Source organism: Anomaloglossus baeobatrachus, chromosome 1, assembly GCF_048569485.1.
Source record: "Anomaloglossus baeobatrachus isolate aAnoBae1 chromosome 1, aAnoBae1.hap1, whole genome shotgun sequence".
NCBI classification, from domain to species: domain Eukaryota; kingdom Metazoa; phylum Chordata; class Amphibia; order Anura; family Aromobatidae; genus Anomaloglossus; species Anomaloglossus baeobatrachus.
In genome coordinates this window covers 336,347,334-336,374,771 of record NC_134353.1, presented here as the reverse complement: position 1 = coordinate 336,374,771, position 27,438 = coordinate 336,347,334, and the positions used below count along the sequence as shown (strand labels likewise).

The following is a 27,438-nucleotide window of genomic DNA, read 5'->3' as shown; positions in this document are numbered from 1 at the left end:
TCTGTGTGGCCCAATTTTTGGAAAAAAAAGGGAGACTCCGCTTGGAGTAACCCTTGCTTGATGTGTTTTTAAAAGAAGCCAAGATGAACAGAGCTGGGATCAGCAAAGACTTTGCTACCTACCCCGGTGTCATCCTGGGGACGGATAAGAATGGCGTATTTTTGAATGTGCTTGATGCAAATCAAAACATCCTGTTTGCAACTAGGGCCCAAGTGCTGCCACTGATGAGGTGGGTGTCTGTGTGGCCCAATTTTTGGAAAAAAAGGGAGACTCCGCTTGGAGTAACCCTTGCTTGATGTGTTTTTAAAAGAAGCCAAGATGAACAGAGCTGGGATCAGGAAAGACTTTGCTACCTACCCCGGTGTCATCCTGGGGACGGATAAGAATGGCGTATTTTTGAATGTGCTTGATGCAAATCAAAACATCCTGTTTGCAACTAGGGCCCAAGTGCTGCCACTGATGGGGTGGGTGTCTGTGTGGCCCAATTTTTGGAAAAAAAGGGAGACTCCGCTTGGAGTAACCCTTGCTTGATGTGTTTTTAAAAGAAGCCAAGATGAACAGAGCTGGGATCAGCAAAGACTTTGCTACCTACCCCGGTGTCATCCTGGGGACGGATAAGAATGGCGTATTTTTGAATGTGCTTGATGCAAATCAAAACATCCTGTTTGCAACTAGGGCCCAAGTGCTGCCACTGATGGGGTGGGTGTCTGTGTGGCCCAATTTTTGGAAAAAAAGGGAGACTCCGCTTGGAGTAACCCTTGCTTGATGTGTTTTTAAAAGAAGCCAAGATGAACAGAGCTGGGATCAGGAAAGACTTTGCTACCTACCCCGGTGTCATCCTGGGGACGGATAAGAATGGCGTATTTTTGAATGTGCTTGATGCAAATCAAAACATCCTGTTTGCAACTAGGGCCCAAGTGCTGCCACTGATGGGGTGGGTGTCTGTGTGGCCCAATTTTTGGAAAAAAAGGGAGACTCCGCTTGGAGTAACCCTTGCTTGATGTGTTTTTAAAAGAAGCCAAGATGAACAGAGCTGGGATCAGCAAAGACTTTGCTACCTACCCCGGTGTCATCCTGGGGACGGATAAGAATGGCGTATTTTTGAATGTGCTTGATGCAAATCAAAACATCCTGTTTGCAACTAGGGCCCAAGTGCTGCCACTGATGGGGTGGGTGTCTGTGTGGCCCAATTTTTGGAAAAAAAGGGAGACTCCGCTTGGAGTAACCCTTGCTTGATGTGTTTTTAAAAGAAGCCAAGATGAACAGAGCTGGGATCAGCAAAGACTTTGCTACCTACCCCGGTGTCATCCTGGGGACGGATAAGAATGGCGTATTTTTGAATGTGCTTGATGCAAATCAAAACATCCTGTTTGCAACTAGGGCCCAAGTGCTGCCACTGATGGGGTGGGTGTCTGTGTGGCCCAATTTTTGGAAAAAAAGGGAGACTCCGCTTGGAGTAACCCTTGCTTGATGTGTTTTTAAAAGAAGCCAAGATGAACAGAGCTGGGATCAGCAAAGACTTTGCTACCTACCCCGGTGTCATCCTGGGGACGGATAAGAATGGCGTATTTTTGAATGTGCTTGATGCAAATCAAAACATCCTGTTTGCAACTAGGGCCCAAGTGCTGCCACTGATGGGGTGGGTGTCTGTGTGGCCCAATTTTTGGAAAAAAGGGAGACTCCGCTTGGAGTAACCCTTGCTTACATTGTTTTTAAAAGAAGCCAAGATGAACAAGTCATGGGTCAGCAAAGACTTTGCTACCTACCCCGGTGTCATCCTGGGGATGGATAAGAATGGCGTATTTTTGAATGTGCTTGATGCAAATGTAGCTGTGAAGTGTACAACTGGGGCACAACTGCTGCCACTGAAGGGGTGGGTGTGTGTGTGGCCCAATTTTTGGAAAAAATGGAGACTCCGCTTGGAGTCACCTTGCGGTGTTTTACATGATTTTAGAAGGGCGTGCCATGCCTATATCTGTGTGTCCTCCTCTTTTTCCTTGTCCAGCTGTTTTGGTTTCGCATGAGTATATGTCCTTGTCACTTTCCAATGTGTTTCAGTTGTTTGTCACCTTTAGGACACCTTTGAGGGTGTTTTCTAGGTGTTTTTCTGTGTTTGTGATTGCCTGCCATTGTTTCCTATGCAGTTCGAGTTCGGTTCGTCGAACGTTCGACGAACCGAACTCGAACGGGAGGTCCGTTCGGCGAACCAACCTCGAGCCGAACCGCGACCGGTTCGCTCATCTCTAGTTAAAACATTGCAAGAAAAACATCCCAAACCAGAAAATCCTCCTTGATCTCCCGCGTGACCCGCACAAAGTGCGCCGGGGGGCCGTACGCCTGCCATAGCTGCCGCCAAAATCCTGGCGAACACCCGCCCCATTGGCATAAGCCTGCACGTTAAGTTCAACTTCCCGAGCAAAGACTGCACCACCTTCAGCCGCCCTTTCTGTGCTGCCAGCAGTGCTGCTACCACTCACCACAAGTCCACCATCTTCCCCTCCGGCAGCCTGCATTCCATAGCCAAAGAGGCAATCTCAATCCCCAAAAAAAAACCGCATAACCATCGCCGGCCCCTCCGATTTATCCTGTGCCAAAAGGAATCCCAAAGCTATCTGCCACTCTCTGTAAGGCGAACAACGAGCCAGCGCAAACCATGGATCCCGCCGGACCGACACCAAGAAAATCATCTAGATAGTGGATAATGGAGGACAAGCCAGACACGTCCCGCACCACCCACTCAGCAAAGGAACTAAACGCCTCAAAATACAACAAGAAATTGAAACAGCCCATAGGCAAACAACGATCAACATAAACTCATCACCCCACCAGCAACCCAGAAGGTGCTGGCTCTCCGGATGCACCGGCAGCAAACGAAACGCCGATTCTACATCCACCTTTGCCATCAATGCACCGCGTCCCGCCGCCCGCACCAAGTCCAGCGCCTTGTCAAAAGAGACGTAGTACACTGCCGACAATTCTGGAGCGATGCCACCATTCACTGACGACCCCCCCGGAAATGAAAGATGATGGATGAGCCAAAATTTATCCAGCTCCGTCTTTGGCACCACCCCCAACAGGGACACCACCAGATTACTGCACGGCGGGCTCTCAAATGGACCCCCCATCCTGCCCAACTCAACCTCTGTCCCCAACTTCCCACCCACAACCATAGGGTGGTCCCTCGCCGACCGTAAAGTACGACAAACCGGAGGCAATGCCTCAACCGCCGACGGAATCTGAAAACCGTATAAAACCAAACCGCAAAATTGACGCCGCTGCCCCGTCCGTATACCTATGTAAAATGGCGCCATTGCCCCTATGTTCAGTGGCGTCCTCCCTTTTACCAAACCCGTCCCCCCGCAGCCGGAGCACTCATGCTCGAACCTGCATGCTGCCCCAAATTTGCACCGGCCGTCGTTAACTTGCCAGCACACTCCCTTTTTCTGGGTACCCGAGGGCCCGGCTCCCGTTCCCCCCGGCGCCGCCATGAAAGGGCTGGCTCGGGGCCGCCATTAAACGCATCCATAAGGAAATGTCCTCATGGTCCCACCGCATGCCGGGCCGCAACGCCTTCCGCTGCCTAAAACTGCTCATCATACCGCAGCCATGGCAAGCCCCTGTCCGTGCGATACGCCTCCCCCATTGCATCCAGATAACCAAACAGAGCCGAGCAGTGCTCCGGCTCCTTTTCCCCTATTACCCTTGCCAAAATTGCGAACGCCTGCAGCCAATTGGAAAAGGAACGAGGAATGAGCCTATAACGGCGTTTTTCTTCCTCTTCCCTTTCCTTCTTGGAGTCGTTCGGCTTCACCTTGTCCAGATTAAATTTTTTTTTTTTTCCAGGGTAGCAGGGAAAATATCTTCACATACTCCCCCTTCCAAATCTTGTCCCTCACCTCCCTCTTGAGGTGAGCCCCTAACGGTCCCTCAAAGCACACGTAAACTTGGCCCTATCATCCAAACGCACCACCTCATTCCCATTTACCTTTTCTACTGCTGTTTACCCCGCGGGCTCCACTACTCCACCAACCGCACCCATCCCTATCGGCGCCGCCTCGCTGCTGACCGACGCTGCGCCATCCACCGCCGACCCGTCCATGCCGCTGCTGCCGTCGGCGCGCGCGCGCGCTAAACCCCGCAACAAGCCCAGCAACTGACTAAACAATGCTGACCCCCCCTCTGGCGCTGCCGTGCCTGCAGCCACCTCCCCAAAACTAGCAACCCGCACCGCAAGCAATGCCGAATCCACGGCTAGCTCACCCGACCGTGGCGCCGAAATGGAAATTGGTACCGCGACGTCCTCCGCCATCTACTCGTCAGATTCGTCCCCCGACCTGAGGGCTACCTCTTCTTCCTCGCTGTAGGCGTCCTTCACCATTCCAGCTCCAGAGGACGCAGCCGATGCGTCCCCTCCACCACGGCCGCCCTCCTGGGCCGCCGCGTGGGCACTGGTGGTCGACATCCGTCGCTTGCTGTGCGGCGACAGCCCACGAGACCGTCCTGTCCCCTGGGCCGCCGCTGACCGAGGCCTCTTCCTGGAGGAGCCGCTCCCCGGACTCAGGGGGCTCCCCACCGTCGTCCCTCGCCCTCCAGGGCCTCCGACCAGAACCTTCCACTGGTCCTCCCCCGCCCGGGGGAGACCGCGGCCGCCGGGCGCAGTGCAGCTGATATGAGGGACCTGGCAGTCACCGCCGGGCTACCGCCGTCCCCCCTACTCTCCCCAGCCTTGCAGGTATCCGGGTGGCGCCTGCCCACACCGGTCCCCCTGCTGGCTGCCTGCGCTCGGCTCCCCCACGGTCCTTGGAGGGTACTGCCGGCCTCATTCCTCTGCCGGGCACGCTCCTGTGTGGTAGCTGCCGCCAGGACGTGCCCCACCGCCGGGGGCCTGGCGTCCAGAGCGGGCCCCAGGCTGGACACGCCCCCTCCCCGGGCCTCCGTCCCGCGCCGGGCACGCCCCCGATCCCGGGCTGCCGCCGGCCTGGAAAATTGAGCCCGAGGCCTGGGACCGGAAGTAGGCCCCAGGCCGGGCCCGCCCCCATCCAGGCCACCGCTGGCCTCACATCATCGCCGGGCTCGCTCCCGGCCGGGAGACGCCGCAGGGGTTCGGACTCCAGCCCGAGGCCGGAGACCGGAAGAAGGCCCCCGGACTGGCCACGCCCCCTTCTCGGCCACCGCGGCCTCGCCGGAGATTCCTCCCGGCGGCCGGGGCAGACGCAGGGAGCTGCCGCTGCCCGCCCCGCCGCGGAGGGTCCCGAGGGGGGCTCTCGCTGTGCCTCCTTGCCCCCCCTGCGCCTGGGGAATATCGGATGGGGGGGGGGCCTGGAACGCCGCCCGCATCTATGGGGGGGTGCAAGGGGCAGGTGCCGACGGGGAAGCCCAGGCAGCCCTGACGTGGGACTGCACTGCCTGGGCCCCGTGCACCGCCATCGCCGCTCTGAGGAGCCTATCGAGCTCCTGGAGGTCCGCCATGCTGGGTCCGTGGTCCTGGGTCTGAATCCTTTGCTGTCCGGAGTCACAAGGAAGGTAAGACCCCTCCCCTATAGTTTATATACTAGCCCCCTCCCCACCCTACAGTGACCCTATTCCACCAATCCCCTATAAGGGCCCATAATGCCCTTTAATTCACTTTATTAACCCCTCACTCCCTCCCTTCCCACTGGTCATGTCGCCCCTCCCCCCTATGGGGTCCATGGCTTTCTAACGTGAATACATGCCTCACATTTTTGTAAAATTTTATTATATCTTTTCATCAGACAACACTGAAGATATGAGTACTTTATGTATCCTTGGTTTTTGTTACACTTTATAGCACACTGATGAAGGTTTTTGACCGAAACATCTGTGCTTGTGTTGGTCCTACAAGTTCTTCTCAATAAAATACTACTATTCACATTTATCTTGCGCGCCAAGTTTTTACATCTACTCAACACTGAAGATATGACATTTTGATACAATGTAAAGTACTCAGTGTACAGCTCTATAACAGTATAAATTTGGTGTGCCCTATAAATAACAACACACAGTCACTAATGTCTAAACAGCTGGCAACAAAAGTGAGTACACTCCTCAGTGAAAATAGACAAATTGTGCCCAATTAGCCATTTTCCCTCCCTGGTGTCATGTGACTCATTAGTGATAAAAGGTCTCAGGTGTGAATGGGGAGCGGGTGTGTTACATTTGGTGTTATCATTCATACACTCTCATACTGGTCACTGGATGATCAATATGGCTCCTCATGGCAAAGAATTCTCTGAGGTTCTGAATAAAGGGGTAGGATGAAAGAGGAAGCTTGGAAGACAAAACCAGAATCTAGATTAACTCTGGGAGGCATGTAAGACTGCATTCTTTGCTATCCCTGATGACTTCATCAATAAATTGTATGAATTATTGTTAAACCGCATGGATGCAGTCCTTCATGCTCATGGAAGTCATACAAAATATTAAATATGGCTCCAATATCACCACAACTTCATTCACCAATGTTATGCAACATATCTTTGTATTAGAAGTTAATTATTAGTTTGAATTTCACATTACTTTCTGTGGGCGACAAATCTTTTGTCTTGCCAAAATCTGACCTTTCTGTGTTCATTAAATGATCATTTCAGCTTTGCAGCAACTTTATTTTCATAACCTAAACCAAATTTGGGAGGGTTTCAGCTTTCAACAGAGTAATTTATGAAACCAATAGATGAATTTAAAGTCAGGTTATAAGCTTTTATTTACATAACATGGATAAGCGACAGAACTTCTGTCAGGGAGTGTAGAGCAACAATTCTTTTTTTCAGAACCTCAGAGAATTCTTTGCCATGAGGAGCCATATTGATCATCCAGTGACCAGTATGAGAGTGTATGAATGATAACACCAAATGTAACACACCTGCTCCCCATTCACACCTGATACCTTTTATCACTAATGAGTCACATGATACCAGGGAGGGAAAATGGCTAATTGGGCACAATTTGTCTATTTTCACTGAGGACTCGCTTTTGTTGCCAGCGGTTTAGACATTAGTGACTGTGTGTTGTTATTTACAGGGCACACGAAATTTATACTGTTATAGAGCTGTACACTGAGTACTTTACATAAAGTGCAACAAAAACCAAGGATACATAAAGTACTCATATCTTCAGTGTTGTCCAATGAAAAGATATAATAAAATTTTCATAACCTAAACCAAATTTGGGAGGGTTTCCGCTTTCAAAAGAGTAATTTATGAAACCAATGGATGAATTTAAAGTCAGGTTATAAGCTTTTATTTACATAACATGGATAAGCGACAGAACTTCTGTCAGGAACTGTACATACAGATTTCTAGGCTATAAGAAGATTGCCAACACCCTGAAACTGAGCTGCAGCATGGTGGCCAAGACCATACCGCGGTTTAACAAGACAGGATCCACTCAGAACAGGCCCCGCCATGGTCGACCAGTTGAGCGTGAGTGCTCAGCGTCATATCCAGAGGTTGTCTTTTCAAAATAGAAGTCTAAAGGGGGCTTTACACGGTAGCGATATCGCTAGCAATTTGTAGCGATAGCGAGCGTGTAAGTACCCGCCCCCATCGTGCATGCGATTGTTTGTGATCGCTGCCGTAGCGAACATTATCGCTACGGCAGCGTCACACATACTTACCTGGTCGGCGGCGTCGCTGTGACTGCCGAACAATCCCTCCTTCAAGGGGGAGGGACGTTCGGAATCACAGCAACGTCACCGCAACGTCACTAAGCGGCCGGCCAATCAAAGCGGAGGGGCGGAGATGAGCAGGACGTAACATCCCGCCCACCTCCTTCCTTCTGCATTGTGGCCGGCGGCAGGTAAGGAGATGTTCCTCGCTCTTGCGGTGTCACACATAGCGATGTGTGCTGCCGCATGAGCGATGAACCACCTGGATAAACAACCCTTACCGATTTTTGAGTTTGGGACGACCTCTCCATGGTGAACGATTTTCACCATTTTTGAGGTCGCTTAAGGTCGCTGGTCAGTGTCACACGCTGCGATATCGTTAATGACGCCGGATGTGCGTCACTAAGGCGGGCTTTGCACACTACGGCATCACAGGTGCGATGTCGGTGGGGTCAAATTGAAAGTGACGCACATCCGGCATCGCATGCGACATCGTGGTGTGGAAAGCCTAGATGATACGATTTACGAGCGCAAAATCGTTGTAATCGTATCATCGGTGCAGCGTCGGCGTAATCCATAATTACGCTGACGCGACGGCCCGATGTTGTTCCTCGCTCCTGCGGCAGCACACATCGCTGTGTGTGAAGTCGCAGGAGCGAGGAACATCTCCTACCGGCGTCACCGCGGCTTCCATAGGATATGCGGAAGGAAGGAGGTGGGCGGGATGTTTACATCCTGCTCATCTCCGCCCCTCCGCCGCTATTGGCCACCTGCCGTGTGACGTCGCTATGACGCCGCACGACCCGCCCCCTTAGGAAGGAGGCGGGTTGCCGGCCAGAGCGACGGTCGCAGAGCAGGTGAGTGCATGTGAAGCTGGCGTAGCGATCATGTTCGCTACGCCAGCTATCACACAATATCGTACCTGCGACGAGGGCGGGGACTATCGTGTGCGACATCGCAGCATCGGCTTGCGATGTCGCAACGTGCAAAGCCCGCCTAACAACTTGACCCGGATGACCAAACATTAACGATATCGTAGCGTGTAAAGCCCCCTTGAGTGTTGTCAGCATTGCTGCAGAGGTTAAAGGGGTGGTAGTGAGCCTGTCAGTGTTCAGACAATACGCCGCACACTACAACAAATTGGTCTACATGGCTATCCTCTCCCAGAAGGAAGCCTCTTCTAAAAATGATGCACATGAAAGTCTGCAAACAGTTTGCTGAAAACAAGCAGAATAAGGCTGTGTCCGCACTTTGCTTTTTACCTGCTTTTTAGCTGCTTTTTCAACTGCAGCGTTTAATGCCAAAATGGATGTGTTCTGCTTTTCAAGCAAAGTCTACGGGAATTTGGGTTTCTTGTCCGCACTATGCTGTTCAAAATGCTGCCTTTTTGTGGCAGAAATTTAGGCAAAAACTCTGCTTTTTAAAGAAGCAACATGTCAATTGTTTTTGCCATTTGCGTTTTGAACTGCAAAGCAGAGTTTTTGCTGAAACTGTGTCCTATGGTCTGATGAGACCAAGATAAACTTTTTTGGTTCAGATGGTATCCAGCATGTGTGATGGCAACTAGGTAAGGAGTTCAAAGACAAGTGTGTGTTGCCTACAGCCAAGCATGGTGGTGGGAGTGTCATGGTATGGGGCAGCATGAGTTCTGCTGGCTGTGGAGAGCTACAGTTCATTGAGGGAACAATGAACTCCAACATGTACTGTGACATACTGAGGTAGAGCATGAACCCTCCCTTCAAAAACTGGACCGCAGGGCAGTATTCCAACATGATAACGAACCCAAACACACCTCCAAGACGACCAATGCCTTGCTGAAGACACTAAAGGTAAAGGTGCTGGACTAGTCAAGCATGTCTCTAACATTCAGCAGCTCCATGATATAGTCATGGAGAACTGGAAAAGGGTTCTAGTGGCTTCTGTGAAGCTCTAGTGAAGTCACTGTTTAAAAATAATGGTGGCCACACAAAATATTGACATTTTTTGCCAATTTGGCCACTTTCCCTTAGGGGTGTACTCACTTTTGTTCCCAGCACTTTTACATTAATGGCTGTGTGTTGAGTTATATAGAGGGCACCAAATTTACACTGTTATACCAGCTGTATGCTGACTACTTTACATTGTATCAAAGTGTCAAAACTTTAGAGTTGTCCCATGAAAGGATAGAATAAAATATTTGCAAAAATGTGAGGCGTGTACTCACTTTTGTGATATACTGAATGTTCACACAATACCCAGACAATTGTAGCATTTTAGGTCCACTGTTAGCTTAGATTTCTCATAGACTGGTGGGGGAAGACTTATGAATTGCAATTAGATAGTTCATGAAATGACCATTTAAAAGGGAATTTGTCACCAGGTTTTTACTATCCCATCTGATATCAGAATGGTGTCGATACAGAGATCCTGATTCCAGCAATGTGCCACTTACTGGGCTGCTTTCTGTCATTTTGATCAAATCTCTGTTTTATCTGCTGCAGAACTATCAGAATGCTGCTGAGCTCTTTATAACCCCACCCACACCACTGATTGGCGGCTTAATGTGTACATGTAAAAAACAAATAAGAATGAATTACTTTTCAAAGATCAAATGCAATGGTGTTTGGATCCACATAACTAACCTGACAGTAGATGTAGGAGGAATTAAACAGTTTATTATGCCCCAAAATGATGCCTGAAAGTATGTCAGAACTCATTTTACTAGTTTTTATCTGAATGGTCCGAGTCCCCCTTTCTCCTTTCTGCTCGATAAGCTGTTTGCACTGCACGGTACAGTTATAATCCCAAAAAATTCATAGATGGTGTTTTTTGTCTGTTGGATACTACAGATGGCAGTAAAAAAATCTACCCTACATTTCAAGAGATTTATATTTTTAGACTGTAACCTATGATACTTCTATTATCCAATTATTGGGTCTTGGAGAAAAGAATTCAATACTGGGTTTTTTTTCTGGCATAATAGAACCTGCCAATTGCAGGGAAGCCTGGAGATTGGTGCAGCTTCCTGATCACACATATATATATATATATATATATATATAGTGCCTACAAGTAGTATTCAATCCCCTGCAGATTTAGCAGGTTTGATGAGATGCAAATAAGTTAGAGCCTGCAAACTTCAAACAAGAGCAGGATTTATGAACAGATGCATAAATCTTACAAACCAACAAGTTATGTTGCTCAGTTAAATTTTAATAAATTTTCAGCATAAGAGTGTGGGTCAATTATTATTCAACCCCTAGGTTTAATATTTTGTGGAATAACCCTTGTTTGCAATTACAGCTAATAATCGTCTTTTATAAGACCTGATCAGGCCGGCACAGGTCTCTGGAGTCATCTTGGCCCACTCCTTCATGCAGATCTTCTCCAAGTTATCTAGGTTCTTTGGGTGTCTCATGTGGACTTTAATCTTGAGCTCCTTCCACAAGTTTTCAATTGGGTTAAGGTCAGGAGACTGACTAGGCCACTGCAACACCTTGATTTTTTCCCTCTTGAACCAGGCCTTGGTTTTCTTGGCTGTGTGCTTTGGGTCATTGTCTTGTTGGAAGATGAAATGACGACCTATCTTAAGATACTTGATGGAGGAGCGGAGGTTCTTGGCCAAAATCTCCAGGTAGGCCGTGCTATCCATCTTCCCATGGATGCGGACCAGATGGCCAGGCCCCTTGGCTGAGAAACAGCCCCACAGGATGATGCTGCCACCACCATGCTTGACTGTAGGGATGGTATTCTTGGGGTCGTATGCAGTGCCATCCAGTCTCCAAACGTCACGTGTGTGGTTGGCACCAAAGATCTCGATCTTGGTCTCATCAGACCAGAGAACCTTGAACCAGTCTGTCTCAGAGTCCTCCAAGTGATCATGAGCAAACTGTAGACGAGCCTTGACATGACGCTTTGAAAGTAAAGGTACCTTACAGGCTCGTCTAGAACGGAGACCATTGCGGTGGAGTACATTACTTATGGTATTGACTGAAACCAATGTCCCCACTGCCATGAGATCTTCCCGGAGCTCCTTCCTTGTTGTCCTTGGGTTAGCCTTGACTCTTCGGACAAGCCTGGCCTCGGCACGGGAGGAAACTTTCAAAGGCTGTCCAGGCCGTGGAAGGCTAACAGTAGTTCCATAAGCCTTCCACTTCCGAATGATGCTCCCAACAGTGGAGACAGGTAGGCCCAACTCCTTGGAAAGGGTTTTGTACCCCTTGCCAGCCTTGTGACCTTCCACGATCTTGTCTCTGATGGCCTTGGAATGCTCCTTTGTCTTTCCTATGTTGACCATGTATGAGTGCTGTTCACAAGTTTGGGGAGGGTCTTAATTAGTCAGAAAAGGCTGGAAAAAGAGATAATTAATCCAAACATGTGAAGCACATTGTTCTTTGTGCCTGAAATACTTCTTAATACTTTAGGGGAACCAAACAGAATTCTGGTGGTTTGAGGGGTTGAATAATAAATGACCCTCTGAATAAACTTTTCTCAATTTAAAAAAAAAAAATAAAAAAGAAATAACATTCTTTTTTGCTGCAGTGCATTTCACACTTCCAGGCTGATCTACAGTCCAAATGTCACAATGCCAAGTTAATTCCGAATGTGTAAACCTGCTAAATCTGCAGGGGGTTGAATACTACTTGTAGGCACTGTATATATATATATATATAAAAACATTTTTAAATTCAATTATATAGCAGAACTAGCTGTAGTACCCGGCGTTGCCCGAGTTAGTAACTGTGTCTCTCCCAGTCTCTGTCTGGCTCCCTCTCTGTCTCTCTCTCTCTATCTCTCTGTCTGTCCCTTTCCCTGTCTGTCTCTACCTGTCTGTCTCTTTCCCTGTCTGTCTCTTTCCATGTCTGTCTCTATCTATGTCTCTTTCCCTGTCTGTCTATCTGTCTCTCTGTGTCTTTGCCTGTCTGTCTATCTAGCTCTTTCCCTATCTGTAGCTCTGTCTTTTTCCCTATCTGTCTCTCTATCTCTTTCCATGTCTGTCTCTTTATCCCTTTCCCTATCTGTCTCTATATCTCAATCCCTGTCTGTCTCTGTCTGTTTGTCTCTTTCCCTATCTGTCTCTGTCTGTCTTTGTGCCTCTTTTCCTGTAAACAAAATTATGGTGCAGTTATAATAGAAAAATATGCATATTCCCAGTATCACTTACTGAAACAAGCTGCTTCCTTTTTTCACCAAGCATAGACAAATAAAGGTTAATTAACTCTAGATATGATGTTGGCGTTGTATAGTATCGTCTCCGTAGTTCTGCATAGTAAAGATCGGCCATTTCTGTAACGCTCACGTGAATCTCCACACACATTTCTGAAAGTCTGTCCTTCATCTCTTCCCGGCCAAGGTCAATGTTAGTGAAAAATGTTTGTGAAACTGAAAGCAGTGCTTCTCTAGGCCACTGCAAATAAAATCAAGAGAAAAGAAATCAGAAATGTCCTTTGTCATAATATTTGCCTAACTGGATCAGAATCAATGATGTTCCTTCACAATGAGAAATGTTTCCCATGGCCGTTTCAAATATCCATATAAAAGTGACCAAAATCAAACACATTCTTTCATTTCTCTTTTTTCCTTGCATTTGAAAAAATGAAATACGTGATATTTTCTGAACACATTGTGCCATGCTCTCTAGAGCATAAGAGATTTAAAGGTTACCCACGAGTAATTAAATTAAAAGAGGCTAATACTTTATATTTTATTGAAGCTATTGTTTGATCGTATCTTATAAATGGTAAAAGAATTAGGATACAATTGTTAATATACATACAGATGTTATAATCGAGGTTGCAGGGGGTACGACTATGACCGAACCCGAAGAGGAAAGGAGCCCACGAGGGCCAGTGGTGTGTTCAAGGGAATGTGTGCAGTCGGACACACATCTCATTGAATACTGTGTACTGTGACATCACTGTTTCACATCTCTGAGCTGTGATGTCACTGGAGTTACTGTTTGCATACTGCAAAATCACTGCATTTATTATCATCCCTGTACTGTGACTTATTATTAATAATACTATGACATCATTGTGTTTATTGTCTATGTACTGTAACATTACTGGGGTTACTTATTATTTCTCTACTATAACATTCCTGTGTGTATTGTACCTGTACTGTGATAGCACTGAATTATTCATGTACTATGATGTCACTGTGGTTATTATCTCTGTACTGTAACATTACTGTGTTTCCTATCTCTGTGTCTATTTATTCTTGTACTATGACATCCCTGTTTATTATCACTATGCTTTGACATCGCCTTATGTTATTGTTTCTCTACTGTGAAATCACTGTTTATGTTACATGTACTGTGACATCATTGTGTCTACTTATACTTGTACTGCGACATAACTGTGTATATTATCCCTGTGCTGTGACAGTACTATGTTTATTACCCCAATACTGTGACATCACTGTGTTTCTATGCTTTGACATCGCTTAAGTTATCGTTTCCGTGCTGTGAAATCTGTGTTTATTTTACCTGTACGCTAACATCACATACTATAACCAATGTTGGCAGTACAGTTAGGTCCAGAAATATTTGGACAGTGACACAAGTTTTGTTATTTTAGCTGTTTACAAAAACATGTTCAGAAATACAATTATATATATAATATGGGCTGAAAGTGCACACTCCCAGCTGCAATATGAGAGTTTTCACATCCAAATCGGAGAAAGGGTTTAGGAATCATAGCTCTGTAATGCATAGCCTCCTCTTTTTCAATGGACCAAAAGTAATTGGACAAGGGACTCTAAGGGCTGCAATTAACTCTGAAGGCGTCTCCCTCGTTAACCTGTAATCAATGAAGTAGTTAAAAGGTCTGCGGTTGATTACAGGTGTGTGGTTTTGCATTTGGAAGCTGTTGCTGTGACCAGACAACATGCGGTCTAAGGAACTCTCAATTGAGGTGAAGCAGAACATCCTGAGGCTGAAAAAAAAAGAAAAAATCCATCAGAGAGATAGCAGACATGCTTGGAGTAGCAAAATCAACAGTCGGGTACATTCTTAGAAAAAAGGAATTGACTGGTGAGCTTGGGAACTCAAAAAGGCCTGGGCGTCCATGGATGACAACAGTGGTGGATGATCGCCACATACTTTCTTTGGTGAAGAAGAACCCGTTCACAACATCAACTGAAGTCCAGAACACTCTCAGTGAAGTAGGTGTATCTGTCTCTAAGTCAACAGTAAAGAGAAGACTCCATGAAAGTAAATACAAAGGGTTCACATCTAGATGCAAACCATTCATCAATTCCAAAAATAGACAGGCCAGAGTTAAATTTGCTGAAAAACACCTCATGAAGCCAGCTCAGTTCTGGAAAAGTATTCTATGGACAGATGAGACCAAGATCAAACTGTACCAAAATGATGGGAAGAAAAAAGTTTGGAGAAGAAAGGGAACGGCACATGATCCAAGGCACACCACATCCTCTGTAAAACATGGTGGAGGCAACGTGATGGCATGGGCATGCATGGCTTTCAATGGCACTGGGTCACTTGTGTTTATTGATGACATAACAGCAGACAAGAGTAGCCGGATGAATTCTGAAGTGTACCGGGATATACTTTCAGCCCAGATTCAGCCAAATGCCGCAAAGTTGATCGGACGGCGCTTCATAGTACAGATGGACAATGACCTTAAGCATACAGCCAAAGCTACCCAGGAGTTCATGAGTGCAAAAAAGTGGAACATTCTGCAATGGCCAAGTCAATCACCAGATCTTAACCCAATTGAGCATGCATTTCACTTGCTCAAATCCAGACTTAAGACGGAAAGACCCACAAACAAGCAAGACCTGAAGGCTGCGGCAGTAAAGGCCTGGCAAAGCATTAAGAAGGAGAAAACCCAGCGTTTGGTGATGTCCATGGGTTCCAGACTTAAGGCAGTGATTGCCTCCAAAGGATTCGCAACAAAATATTGAAAATAAAAATTTTTTTTTGGGTTTGGTTTATTTGTCCAATTACTTTTGACCTCCTAAAATGTGGAGTGTTTGTAAAGAAATGTGTACAATTCCTACAATTTCTATCAGATATTTTTATTCAAACCTTCAAATTAAATGTTACAATCTGCACTTGAATTCTGTTGTAGAGGTTTCATTTCAAATCCAATGTGGTGGCATGCAGAGCCCAACTCGCGAAAATTGTGTCACTGTCCAAATATTTCTGGACCTAACTGTATGTTTTACAAGAATAAGGTTGTGAAGTTCTTGGAAAGCTCACTGGTTTTCCCCATCATGAGATGTTTCTTGTGTTGCACCTTGGCAATGAGACACCTTTTTATAGGTCATCACTTGAACTAGCTGATATTATTTTTCATTAAGTGGCAAGATTAATTTCTAATTACTGATAGATTTCAGCAAATGTCATGATTTTCCATGACTTTTTGCACCTCTCTTTCTTCATGTGTTCAATACTTTTTCCTTGTGTCATTTCTCATGACATATAACTTAATTTATGGACATCTATGGTTTGATTTCTTTGCCTGTGTGGATTGCATGGATTATTACTGACATCTGGTGAGAAATACATGTCAGGCCCCCTTCACATGTCCGTGTCTCCGGTGCGTGCTAGGTCCGTGCCCGCATGTACCGGAGACACGGGCACACATAAACCCATTAAAATCAATGGGTCTATGTGCACGCACATGTTTAGCCATTGGCCCGTGCCTCCATGTGGAGCAGACGTGAGCCTGTGTGCTCCACACCGATGCATGTCCGTGTTTCTCCGGCAGCACGGGTCTCATGCGGCCCGCACATGTACCACACGGCAGTAGTATGGATGCGGGCCCACGTGACATGCGCCGGAGAAACACACGTGTCATTTTAAAAATAAAAAAACACACACTCACCTCCACGAGTCCTGCAGTCTCTGCCGCTGCTGTCACCTGCATCCGTCCCCCAGTGAATTTGAACAACGCATCATCTTCACTGGGGGCCGGAAGCAGCATCAGCGGGGCGTGGCCTGTGCCGGACGCTGTCATTCAGCACCACAGATAGCTCCGGAAGAAAAAGGTAAGGTGGTGCTTTCCGTTCTCCGTGTGATATTACGTATAACACACGGAGAACACACGTAGTGACATAAACACGGCACATGGAGGGGAACATGCACCTTTGACATGTCCGTGAAACACGTGCGTGATTTTCACGGATGTGTGAAGGGGGCCTCAGTAATACCTAGAAATATATTTACTTATAAATTTGGTAACTTGTTCAATACTTATTTCATCTGCTCTCTGTTGTGTGTTCAGGGACACAAAGGGTGACATCATTAATGTAATGTATTTTATTTTTGGGAATACTGTTCATGTTAGCGGAACAAAAGCAAGGTACTGACACAGTATAGGGCACCAAGGGGGCATTACTGCACTATGGAACTTGTGTAGAAGTGGAGCGAAATCTGGGGAGGGTGCTATAGAAGTAATCAGCCATATATGTCTGTTTGATATATCCTGCAGAGATAGGTATTGCCTTGATGAAGGCATAGTGATCTGCAGTGAATGAAGAAGAATAGTGAAAATGAGTGTCTTTTACTGGAGACGCCACTGGTGAGTCACTGGAATAACTTGTACTAAGTGCATACAGTTAGGTCCAGAAATATTTGGACAGTGACACAATTTTCGCGAGTTGGGCTCTGCATGCCACCACATTGGATTTGAAATGAAACCTCTACAACAGAATTCAAGTGCAGATTGTAACGTTTAATTTGAAGGTTTGAACAAAAATATCTGATAGAAATTGTAGGAATTGTACACATTTCTTTACAAACACTCCACATTTTAGGAGGTCAAAAGTAATTGGACAAATAAACCAAACTCAAACAAAATATTTTTATTTTCAATATTTTGTTGCGAATCCTTTGGAGGCAATCACTGCCTTAAGTCTGGAACCCATGGACATCACCAAACGCTGGGTTTCCTCCTTCTTAATGCTTTGCCAGGCCTTTACAGCCGCAGCCTTCAGGTCTTGCTTGTTTGTGGGTCTTTCCGTCTTAAGTCTGGATTTGAGCAAGTGAAATGCATGCTCAATTGGGTTAAGATCTGGTGATTGACTTGGCCATTGCAGAATGTTCCACTTTTTTGCACTCATGAACTCCTGGGTAGCTTTGGCTGTATGCTTGGGGTCATTGTCCATCTGTACTATGAAGCGCCGTCCGATCAACTTTGCGGCATTTGGCTGAATCTGGGCTGAAAGTATATCCCGGTACACTTCAGAATTCATCCGGCTACTCTTGTCTGCTGTTATGTCATCAATAAACACAAGTGACCCAGTGCCATTGAAAGCCATGCATGCCCATGCCATCACGTTGCCTCCACCATGTTTTACAGAGGATGTGGTGTGCCTTGGATCATGTGCCGTTCCCTTTCTTCTCCAAACTTTTTTCTTCCCATCATTCTGGTACAGGTTGATCTTTGTCTCATCTGTCCATAGAATACTTTTCCAGAACTGAGCTGGCTTCATGAGGTGTTTTTCAGCAAATTTAACTCTGGCCTGTCTATTTTTGGAATTGATGAATGGTTTGCATCTAGATGTGAACCCTTTGTATTTACTTTCATGGAGTCTTCTCTTTACTGTTGACTTAGAGACAGATACACCTACTTCACTGAGAGTGTTCTGGACTTCAGTTGATGTTGTGAACGGGTTCTTCTTCACCAAAGAAAGTATGCGGCGATCATCTACCACTGTTGTCATCCGTGGACGCCCAGGCCTTTTTGAGTTCCCAAGCTCACCAGTCAATTCCTTTTTTCTCAGAATGTACCCGACTGTTGATTTTGCTACTCCAAGCATGTCTGCTATCTCTCTGATGGATTTTTTCTTTTTTTTCAGCCTCAGGATGTTCTGCTTCACCTCAATTGAGAGTTCCTTAGACCGCATGTTGTCTGGTCACAGCAACAGCTTCCAAATGCAAAACCACACACCTATAATCAACCCCAGACCTTTTAACTACTTCATTGATTACAGGTTAACGAGGGAGACGCCTTCAGAGTTAATTGCAGCCCTTAGAGTCCCTTGTCCAATTACTTTTGGTCCCTTGAAAAAGAGGAGGCTATGCATTACAGAGCTATGATTCCTAAACCCTTTCTCCGATTTGGATGTGAAAACTCTCATATTGCAGCTGGGAGTGTGCACTTTCAGCCCATATTATATATATAATTGTATTTCTGAACATGTTTTTGTAAACAGCTAAAATAACAAAACTTGTGTCACTGTCCAAATATTTCTGGACCTAACTGTATATATGGTCTTCAGATCACATGTGTATATTTGATATTGACCACTATATGGTCACTGTATGGGGTAATAAGTCACAGTGGTTTTTGTTAATGATCAGTATGGCATTATTATTTAGTCACCACTGTATATGCTGGTAATATGTGAATCATGGTGTTGCTAAATATTTTGTCTCTTGTATGTGTTATTATTGGAAATATTAGCATAATGGGTTTTGTTCATTAACAGTATAGTGATAGTTTTTTTTATTGGTAAATGTATGGCTATTATTTAAAAAAGATGTGTTCAGTTATGGAGTCCATCATCTTGATGGGAAGAAAAACACTGCGGACTATTCTTAACAAATGTGCGAAGCCGCTAAATTATATATGTGACCATAGATCTTCTACAAGTGTGGGAAACCCCATAGAGAAGGCTTCAAACATTACCAAGATGCTTCACATGCAGCTTTACAAAAACAAACATGAGAAAAAGGTTAGAAAAGAAAGCAGCTTTGTTGGTGGTAGTGCAAAGTCCCAGAGGGTTACCGGCTAAGGGTCCAATAAAATAAAAAAAAGTTCCAGGCTTGGAAGTGCTGCCTTATTTTTTGTATTTGAGTATAGGTGTAAGTAGAGTCTGTTAATTGATTGGGACAATTCAATACAAAGACACATTAAATATATTCCTGCATATACATGCAACAAAAATGATACTTTAATACAGATTAAACAAAGATTTTGCACCTGACATTGTAAGGCTGCTTTCACACTACGTTTTTTTAACATCCATCATGAACGTTTTTTAACGCAAAAGCGGATCCCGTGCAAATGCGTTTTCATTTCAATGCATTTGCAATGGACTCGCGTCAACATGCGTTCACATGCGTTTGTGTGCGTTATAGTGAGGATCCAGCGAGTTGCAGTTTTTTAACATTTTTCAAAAACGCTACTTGTAGCATTTTTGAGCTGCGTCCAAATACTGCAAATTGCTGGATCCTGACTACACTGCACGCAAACGCATGTGAACGCTGGCATGCTGATAGACAGGATCCTGCTTGCTCTACTGAGCATGCCCAGAAACTGGCCTCGGGTGATCGGTCCCTCTCTCCCCCTCCCTCCCTGTTTCTCCCCCTCCCTCTCTGTCTCTCCCCACCTCCCTCTCTCCCCTCCCTCTCCCTCTCCTCTCTCTCCCCCGCCTGAGAGCTGCAGACACTCGTAACCAAGATAAATATCGGGTAACCAAGGAAAGCGCTTCTCTTAGTTACCCGATGTTTACGTTGGTTACGTGTGCAGAGAGCCCGGCTCCTAGCATCTGCAGACGCTCGTAACAAAGATAAATATCGGGTATCCAAGCAAGTTACCCGATGTTTACCTTGGTTACGAGCCGGCTCCCAGTCTATCACGTTCAGTTCCACTGACTCCCGATCACATGACTTCAATGCCCGCCCATAAACTTAAAGTGACAGGATCCTGCAACATAACACATGTGTTTGCATGCGTTTTTTTGCTGTAAAAGCAGGATCCGCTTTTGCAGCAAAAAAACGTTCATGACGCATGATAAAAAGACGTAGTGTGAAAGCAGCCTAATATGGGGGTTGTCTAAAATAATAAAGTCTACTATTCCTTAGGAGTCTTTCACTCGCCCGTGACAATCACGCACGTGTTTCACGAACGTGTCAAAGATGCGTATCGCCCTCAGTGAGCTGTGTGTATGGCACACGTGTGTTCTCCGTGTGTTATCCGTGAGAACACATGGAGAACGGGAACTTTCTACTCACCTGTCCCTGGCGTCGCTGTCCTTGGTGCTGATCTTCGGTCTCCGGTCCTGATGACTCCCCGCTGCTGCTGCTTCTGGCCGCAGTGAAGTGAATATTCAATGAGCATAATGAGCGGCGGTCGGAAGCAAGTGACAGCAGCAGCAAAGACAGCAGGGCTGGAGAAGGTGAGTAAAGTTTTGGTTTTTTTTAATAGACACATGTCTTTTCTCCGGTGTGTGTCACACGGAACACATCCGTGTGGTCCGTGTGTGTTACGTGTGACCCGTTTGCATTCCGTGTGACACCCGTGATGCCGGAGAAAAGCGGACATGTCGGCGTGTGGAGCACATGGGCACACGTAAGTACGGAACAGACACACGTTCCGTGCAAAAATACTTACGTGTGCCCGAAACCATAGGAAAACATATGTCAATGTGTATATGTGTCTCCGGTACATGAGAAAACTGTCAAACATGTACCGGAGGCACGAACGTGTGAAAGAGGCCTTAAACAGCTTGAGTCTTGTCCATTCAATTGATTGAGGATGAGCTGCATTACTGGACAGACCCAGAAAACAGACCCTTTTTCTGATCTTAAGGAACCTATGGACTGCAGTGATATTGTATCATTGTTAGTTATCAAATACATTCTTCATGGTACTAACCTGCACAAACCAGTCAATAGTGCAGCAATTGACCAGCGAAGGAAACATACGACATCTTGCTCGAAAAGACTCTCCAACTGGACTCATACAGAGCACAATGTGCAGCTTTTGACGCACTCGATTGATAAAAAACTGAAATACCTAGAGTGTAAAATCAGAGACAGAAACTGTATATCACAATGGAAAGTACATATGTGGCCTATTCCACAATCCATATGCAATGAGTTGAAAAGGTACATATTAGAATTTTATGGAGCTCAAAAAGAAGTGGAGTTCCAACAGTGGATACAACACCACAAGCTTGTACATAATGTGACAGCTAAATGTAATGAAGTCATAAAACAATAAGAGTAATACAAAAAATAGGACATAGTTTGGAATTATGATCATTTGGGAATCACACTACAAAATTGAAAGTTCAGACATTTTAGGCATGAAATGTAGCTTTCAATTTTTAATTTAGCAGAAAGTCAGGAGAACATGTCTTCTTCCATGAGACATGTAATGACAGACAGCCCCTCTCAGCCCTGATCTCTGCACATATTATGTAGTATAGACCAGAGCTGAGTTTATTTCATTACATATACTTCCAGATCTCCTCTGATGGCAGTCAGTGTGGGGGCAGGAAGAATAGAGCAGAGCTGAATTTAATTAGAACAATCTCCAGATCATGACAATCACTGTGGGGTGAGGGGCAGAGCTCAGGACAGTTACAGTTGAAGATATGTCTTTATTGACGCTTAGCTCTGCTGTATTCTGCATCCCTTCACACTAACTGCTATGAGAGGAGATCTGGAAGTATTTGTAATCACACTCAGCTCTGCACTATACTATACAGTAGAAGCAGATAACAGGTTTGAGATAACGGCATGTTTTTTATTCCATGCAGGAGACAAAGTACACACACTCAGAGAAGACTCTTTAATGCTCGGTTGGTCTCATCACAAATCCCAACCTAAACTTTGTAAGCTAATATCTCCACAACAGAGACGAGAAATTAAAAATATGTTTTACTCAGCTCTGCCTCTATTACATAATGTGGTCAGTTTAAAATGCTCAATTGGTGAAAGGCTCGCTTTAATGCTACTGTGTTAAATGTGGTAATAATGTTACTTTGTATGACTAAAATTTAACTTTTAATAAATAGTTTTACCTTTTAACATCCCTAAGGACAAACATATACCAAAAAGCTCCTAGAATGGTGTATCAAAATAATGACTGTCCTTAATTTTAACCAAATCAAGATTCTTGACAAAGACCCACCTAGGATGCCAGTGTTACAAATATTCCAGAAAAAAAGCACAACAAACCAACATTACAAAGCAGTAAACAGAAAATGTGTTATTTCTATCTTTAGGGGGTAGACAGTGGTCATCCCACACTAAAAAAAAGAAAAAAAAAGTCCTGCCATAGCAGATGCATGATTCAAACAAGTGCAGATGACAGCCTCCTGGAGTGCACAGCAGGTGCTGATATCCACCAAACACAAAGAAGATGCCTGGTACGTCATCCGGTCCCTATTCCCTGGAACACAAACAGTGTCCACGCACGTGTGGTGACCAAAATTACAACCATAACACACTACTGTTTCCAGGGGTGGGACAGTGACGTAATCACTCTCTGGGGTCGTCATCCATGGAAGCGCTGTCTGAACCAGGCACAGGCATCCAGACACAGGGACCAACACCGCATAAGTAGCGCATGCGTGTCTCACATGAAGACAAAAACCTAACTATGCATGCGTCCCAGTCCCTCTGTCCAAATCAAAGTCACAGCATAAAAATTAGACACCTTAATAAGACCTAGCTCATCATGACAGTGGCCCTAGAGCTTTCTTTTCCAAGCAATGGAGAAGTGTACCTCCAAATTAGCACAGCCCCCCTGCATTTAGCATGCATGATTAATAGCTATGGTAAAGGGAGTAAATATATGTATATCATACAAATAACCATAGGAAATACAGAATGTGCATAGTTTACTGATCTCAGATAAAAAAAAACATGACTGTTGCATTGAGAAAACAGCATGCATCATGACATTATGTGGGCCCATTGAACGCAGAGTGTGCAGCAAATGTTAGAATGAGATCTAAATCCAGAATTGTCTAGAAAATTTACAATTACTGGTGTGCTATAAAAAAAAAAAGCATACACATCGTAAAAGGTGTACCTCATCTCTGTTTCCTTCAGGTATACCAGCTTCTTTAGCTTTAGGTCTCGTTGCAGCCAATACAAACTCTAGCTCATCCTTCTCAAATAAATTAGGCACTTCACCAGAATTCAGCATATTGTTGATGTCTTCCAAAAACTCCTCCACAACAATCTATAGAATTTAGAAATACTGGTGAACAGATAAAATAAATTTGTGTTCACTAGTACATAACTAAGCAGATTGTTACTCAGGAATCTTGAAAAGCTCAGGAAGGTAATGTAATGGGGGCCATATCCTGAGCGGTAATGTAAGAAGTTGGGGAAGTGGAAAATGGACCAGTGGGGAGCACCAAAGCAGCAGTGATGGATTTATCATGGAAATAAAGTATTTAATTACTTTATGAAATTAACCCCTCCCCCTCCTCCCACCTTAACAGAATTGTCTAAGAAGTTGGAAGGCCCCATTTAAAGAAGCATTCCCAACATTTTTTTTCTAATTCTGTCTATCTATATAATGTAGTATAGGTACATTAATATACTTACCCTTCACCATCTTCCCTGGTTTACAGTGCCCCTCCAGAACTCTTTTGGGTCACATGACTTTAATTGTGAATCACCAGATGACAAAGAGATTTATTTAAGAACTGGAAGCCACTTTCACAATGAAAGGCAGAACGACGGTTCATAGGCTTGCAATGAGAAAGTAGTACCGCCCAACACAACAGTCCCTTTGATAACCGGCAAAGAAAAGGATTGCTCACGGGACCTAGAAGAGGACTGGAGCGGCACTGGAAATAGAGTAAAATGACAAAATCATTAGTTTATTAATGTACTTACATTGTATTACATAGTTATCCAAGATTAGGTACAAAAATGTTTGGCAATGCTTCTTTAACTGAAAACAATCACTATTATGAGTCTGCTGAAATCTTACTATTATTTTACAGACTGACGCTGCCCACTTAGGGTCTTCTTTAGTCAGACTATAAAACATTTATCCATTCATATTCATGTGTAGCTAGATAGCTGCTTCATAGTTTCGATGATGATATGTTATATGATCAGGGAGATTATGCTAGACAGCACTTAAATCACTCCAATTGATGCTTTGTTCTATAGCTTTGGACTTTCTGGAAAGAATAGAAAGGTAAAAATAGTGAATTCTGTTTACCTGTGTGTCAGTAAAAAGAAAAACCATATCCTTGTCTTCCACTCCAGCCATTTTATACAGTTTCCTTAGATCTTCATGGAAAGATTCATAATTGTAGCCCCTACTCAGCTCAATTTGGAAGCACTTATAGCCAGATATATGGGCTGCAAGTCTGGTGAGGGACTGTTTGCCGGTTCCACCAACACCCACCAATAGAGCATTTCCCCTTTCCTGGCGGATCATTCGAGCAATCCTATGGATGAATAGTAATACACATTTTTTTTCTATTAATATATGACCTGTTTATGAATGAAATGTGGAAAAGACATAGTATTTGAATATAACATCAACCTATTTAGCAAGATTAGGTTTTTCAAAATAATAATGACGTATATGGAACTTTCTTAATAAACATGGGCATTTATATGAAAAACAGTCATAAAGATAGGTGCATGTGTCAGAAGTTCATAAGTCACGTAAGTTCATGATTTTTTTCCATCTGTCTATGAATAGTAAAAATAATCAATGATAGCAAAAGGGATTTTTTTTGCAACTGCAAGACTTACAGTATAGTGGTCTATATTGCATATTGATCTGAAGTACTTCTCAATGCATAAACCAAAGAAATACATTACTAACTTCTCAATCTAAGGTGAGGGGATGTTAGAGAGGTAGGTGTTAAAGCTTTGTGTTCATGAGATACTGTAATTCCTGTCTATGTGTCCTCTTACGAGTGTGAATCATAGAAGAGAATCCCCTCTTGGGACCCTCTTTTATTAGCTAGAATAAACTGTTCTATGAGAACAGTTGCTATTCTGGTGGACTTGAGCCATTGGCCAAAAACTGATATGATAGGTATAAGTACAGTAGGCATTTTAAGGCCTCATGCGCACATGCCATTTTTTGCCATGTTTTTGCCATGTTTTTAGGGTGCAGTTGGGTCACCAAACTGGAAGCAATTCCTTCCCTAGCAAAGTCTAAGAGATGTCATTTTTGCTGTGCGCACATTGCAGCCTTTTTTGGCTGCATTTTTGTGGTGACCACAAAGATGCAGCATGTCAATTCTTTTTGTGTTTTGTCCCTGCATTTCTCACTAGTGATGGGAGGACTCGCAGATCAATCCCCCACCGACTCGGGGTCGGTAGGGGATTGATCTCTGGTATCTGGCTAGATGCCGGTCCCCATATAATCTATGGGGACCAGAATCCGGCGCAAAAGGGTAGGAGCAAGCGCTTTATACTTACTGAGTCACCAGCGTGGCTGTACACTCTCGCGGCCACTTCCGGAGCCACTCACTACCTTCAGTGAATATGCACTGCTTTCCCCACCCATCGGTGTCTGTGATTGGTTGTAGTCAGACGCGCCCCCAAGCTGAGTGACAGCGTGTCTGATGCTTCCAATTACAGACTCGGTCTTCAGGTCTATAGTGTACAGTAAAAATAAATAAATAAAAAAAATTGAAGTATAGAAGTAGGGTTCCCACATATTATGATACCAGCACAGATAAAGCCACGGCTACAGGCAGCCTCCAGCCATGTGCTTATCATGGCTGTGTATCAATATAAAAGGAACCGGATGAGGCTTTTTTTAATTTATTTATTTACATAAATAGTTTAAATAAAATGGCGTGTGGTCCCCCCCAATTTTGATACCCAGCCAAGATAAAGCCCGACACCTGGGGGCTGGTATTCTGATGCTGGGGAGACCCATGCTTATTGGGCCTCCGAGCCTAAAAATAGCAGCCTGCAGCCGCCTAGAATTGGCACATCCATTAGACATGACACTACCTGATCTTTATCCGGCTCTTCCAGATTGCCCTGGTGCAGTGGCAATCAGGGTAATAAGGTATTAAATGACGTTCATAGCTACCAATAAGCTCTAGATTAGTAATGGGAGGTGTCTATTAGACCCATCCCATTTGTAATCTGAAAAGAAATAAACACAAACAAAAAAAACCTCTATTTGAAATAAAAGACAAAAAAAGCACCCTCTTTTACCTCTTTATTAACCAAAAAAGTACCCCTGAAGGACCAATATAATCCACACAAGGTCCCATGATGATCCCGTCTTTGCTATGTCTTAACTGACAGTTCGCGGCCATAGAACATGACCAAATGCTGAAACTTCAGGCAGAGACTGAGCAGTGATCAGTGGTAACATCACTCAGGTAAGTTGTAGACACAGATGCAAGTTCCCATTGCCCTCCACCTTGACTGCAGGTAACCTGACCTCAATGAACTCAGTAACCTCACCTCAGGTGAGGTCACTGAGTTCACAGACCTGCATCTCCTGGCAGAAAACTGCAGGTTTATTGCCAAGAGATGCAGATTTTGTGCTGAAATGTCTACATCATATTCCTGCACCCAATGTACATCTCCTGGCAAAAAAATGCATCAAAACACCATGCGGTTTTGATATGATAGTTATGCGATTTTTTTTTTGCCTGGAGGTGTAGATTTGGTACAGGAATATGGTGTAAAAATTTCATCACCAAATCTGCATCTCTTGGCAAAAAAAAAAATGCACAAAAACGTTTTTGACGCCATTTCAGTATGGTTTTCTCCCAGGAGGTGAAAATTTGGTGCTGAAATCTGGTGCAGACATTTTAGTACCAAATTTGCACTTTCTGGCAGAAAACTGCACTGAAACAGTGTCAAAATCATATTTATGCATTTTTTTGTCAAGAGATGGAGATTTGGTGGTGACATTTTTTATACCATATTCCTGCATCCAATCTACCCCTCCTGGCAAAAAAAACCAAAACGCATCAAAACCACATGCATTACTGAGTTCATTGAGGTCCCCTGAGGTCAGGTTATCTGCGGTCATAGCTAGAGGGCCTTGAGAACCTCCAGCTGTGTCCACAACTTACCTGAGTGATGTCACTGCTGATCGCTGCAGCTC

General features: G+C 44.8%; 1 protein-coding gene across 1 annotated transcript in view; it reads right to left on the bottom strand.

Annotated features, from left to right (window-relative positions):
- DNAH6 (dynein axonemal heavy chain 6) overlaps positions 1 to 27,438 on the bottom strand; it is a 596,499-nt gene that overhangs the window by 303,499 nt on the left and 265,562 nt on the right. Inside the window, exons 46-49 of the mRNA XM_075352201.1 lie at positions 24,556 to 24,787; positions 23,404 to 23,556; positions 21,235 to 21,375; positions 12,768 to 13,010 (exon numbers count right to left, since the gene is read on the bottom strand). Coding sequence (XP_075208316.1) covers positions 12,768 to 13,010; positions 21,235 to 21,375; positions 23,404 to 23,556; positions 24,556 to 24,787 — 769 coding nt within the window. The remainder of the gene's footprint in view (positions 1 to 12,767; positions 13,011 to 21,234; positions 21,376 to 23,403; positions 23,557 to 24,555; positions 24,788 to 27,438) is intronic.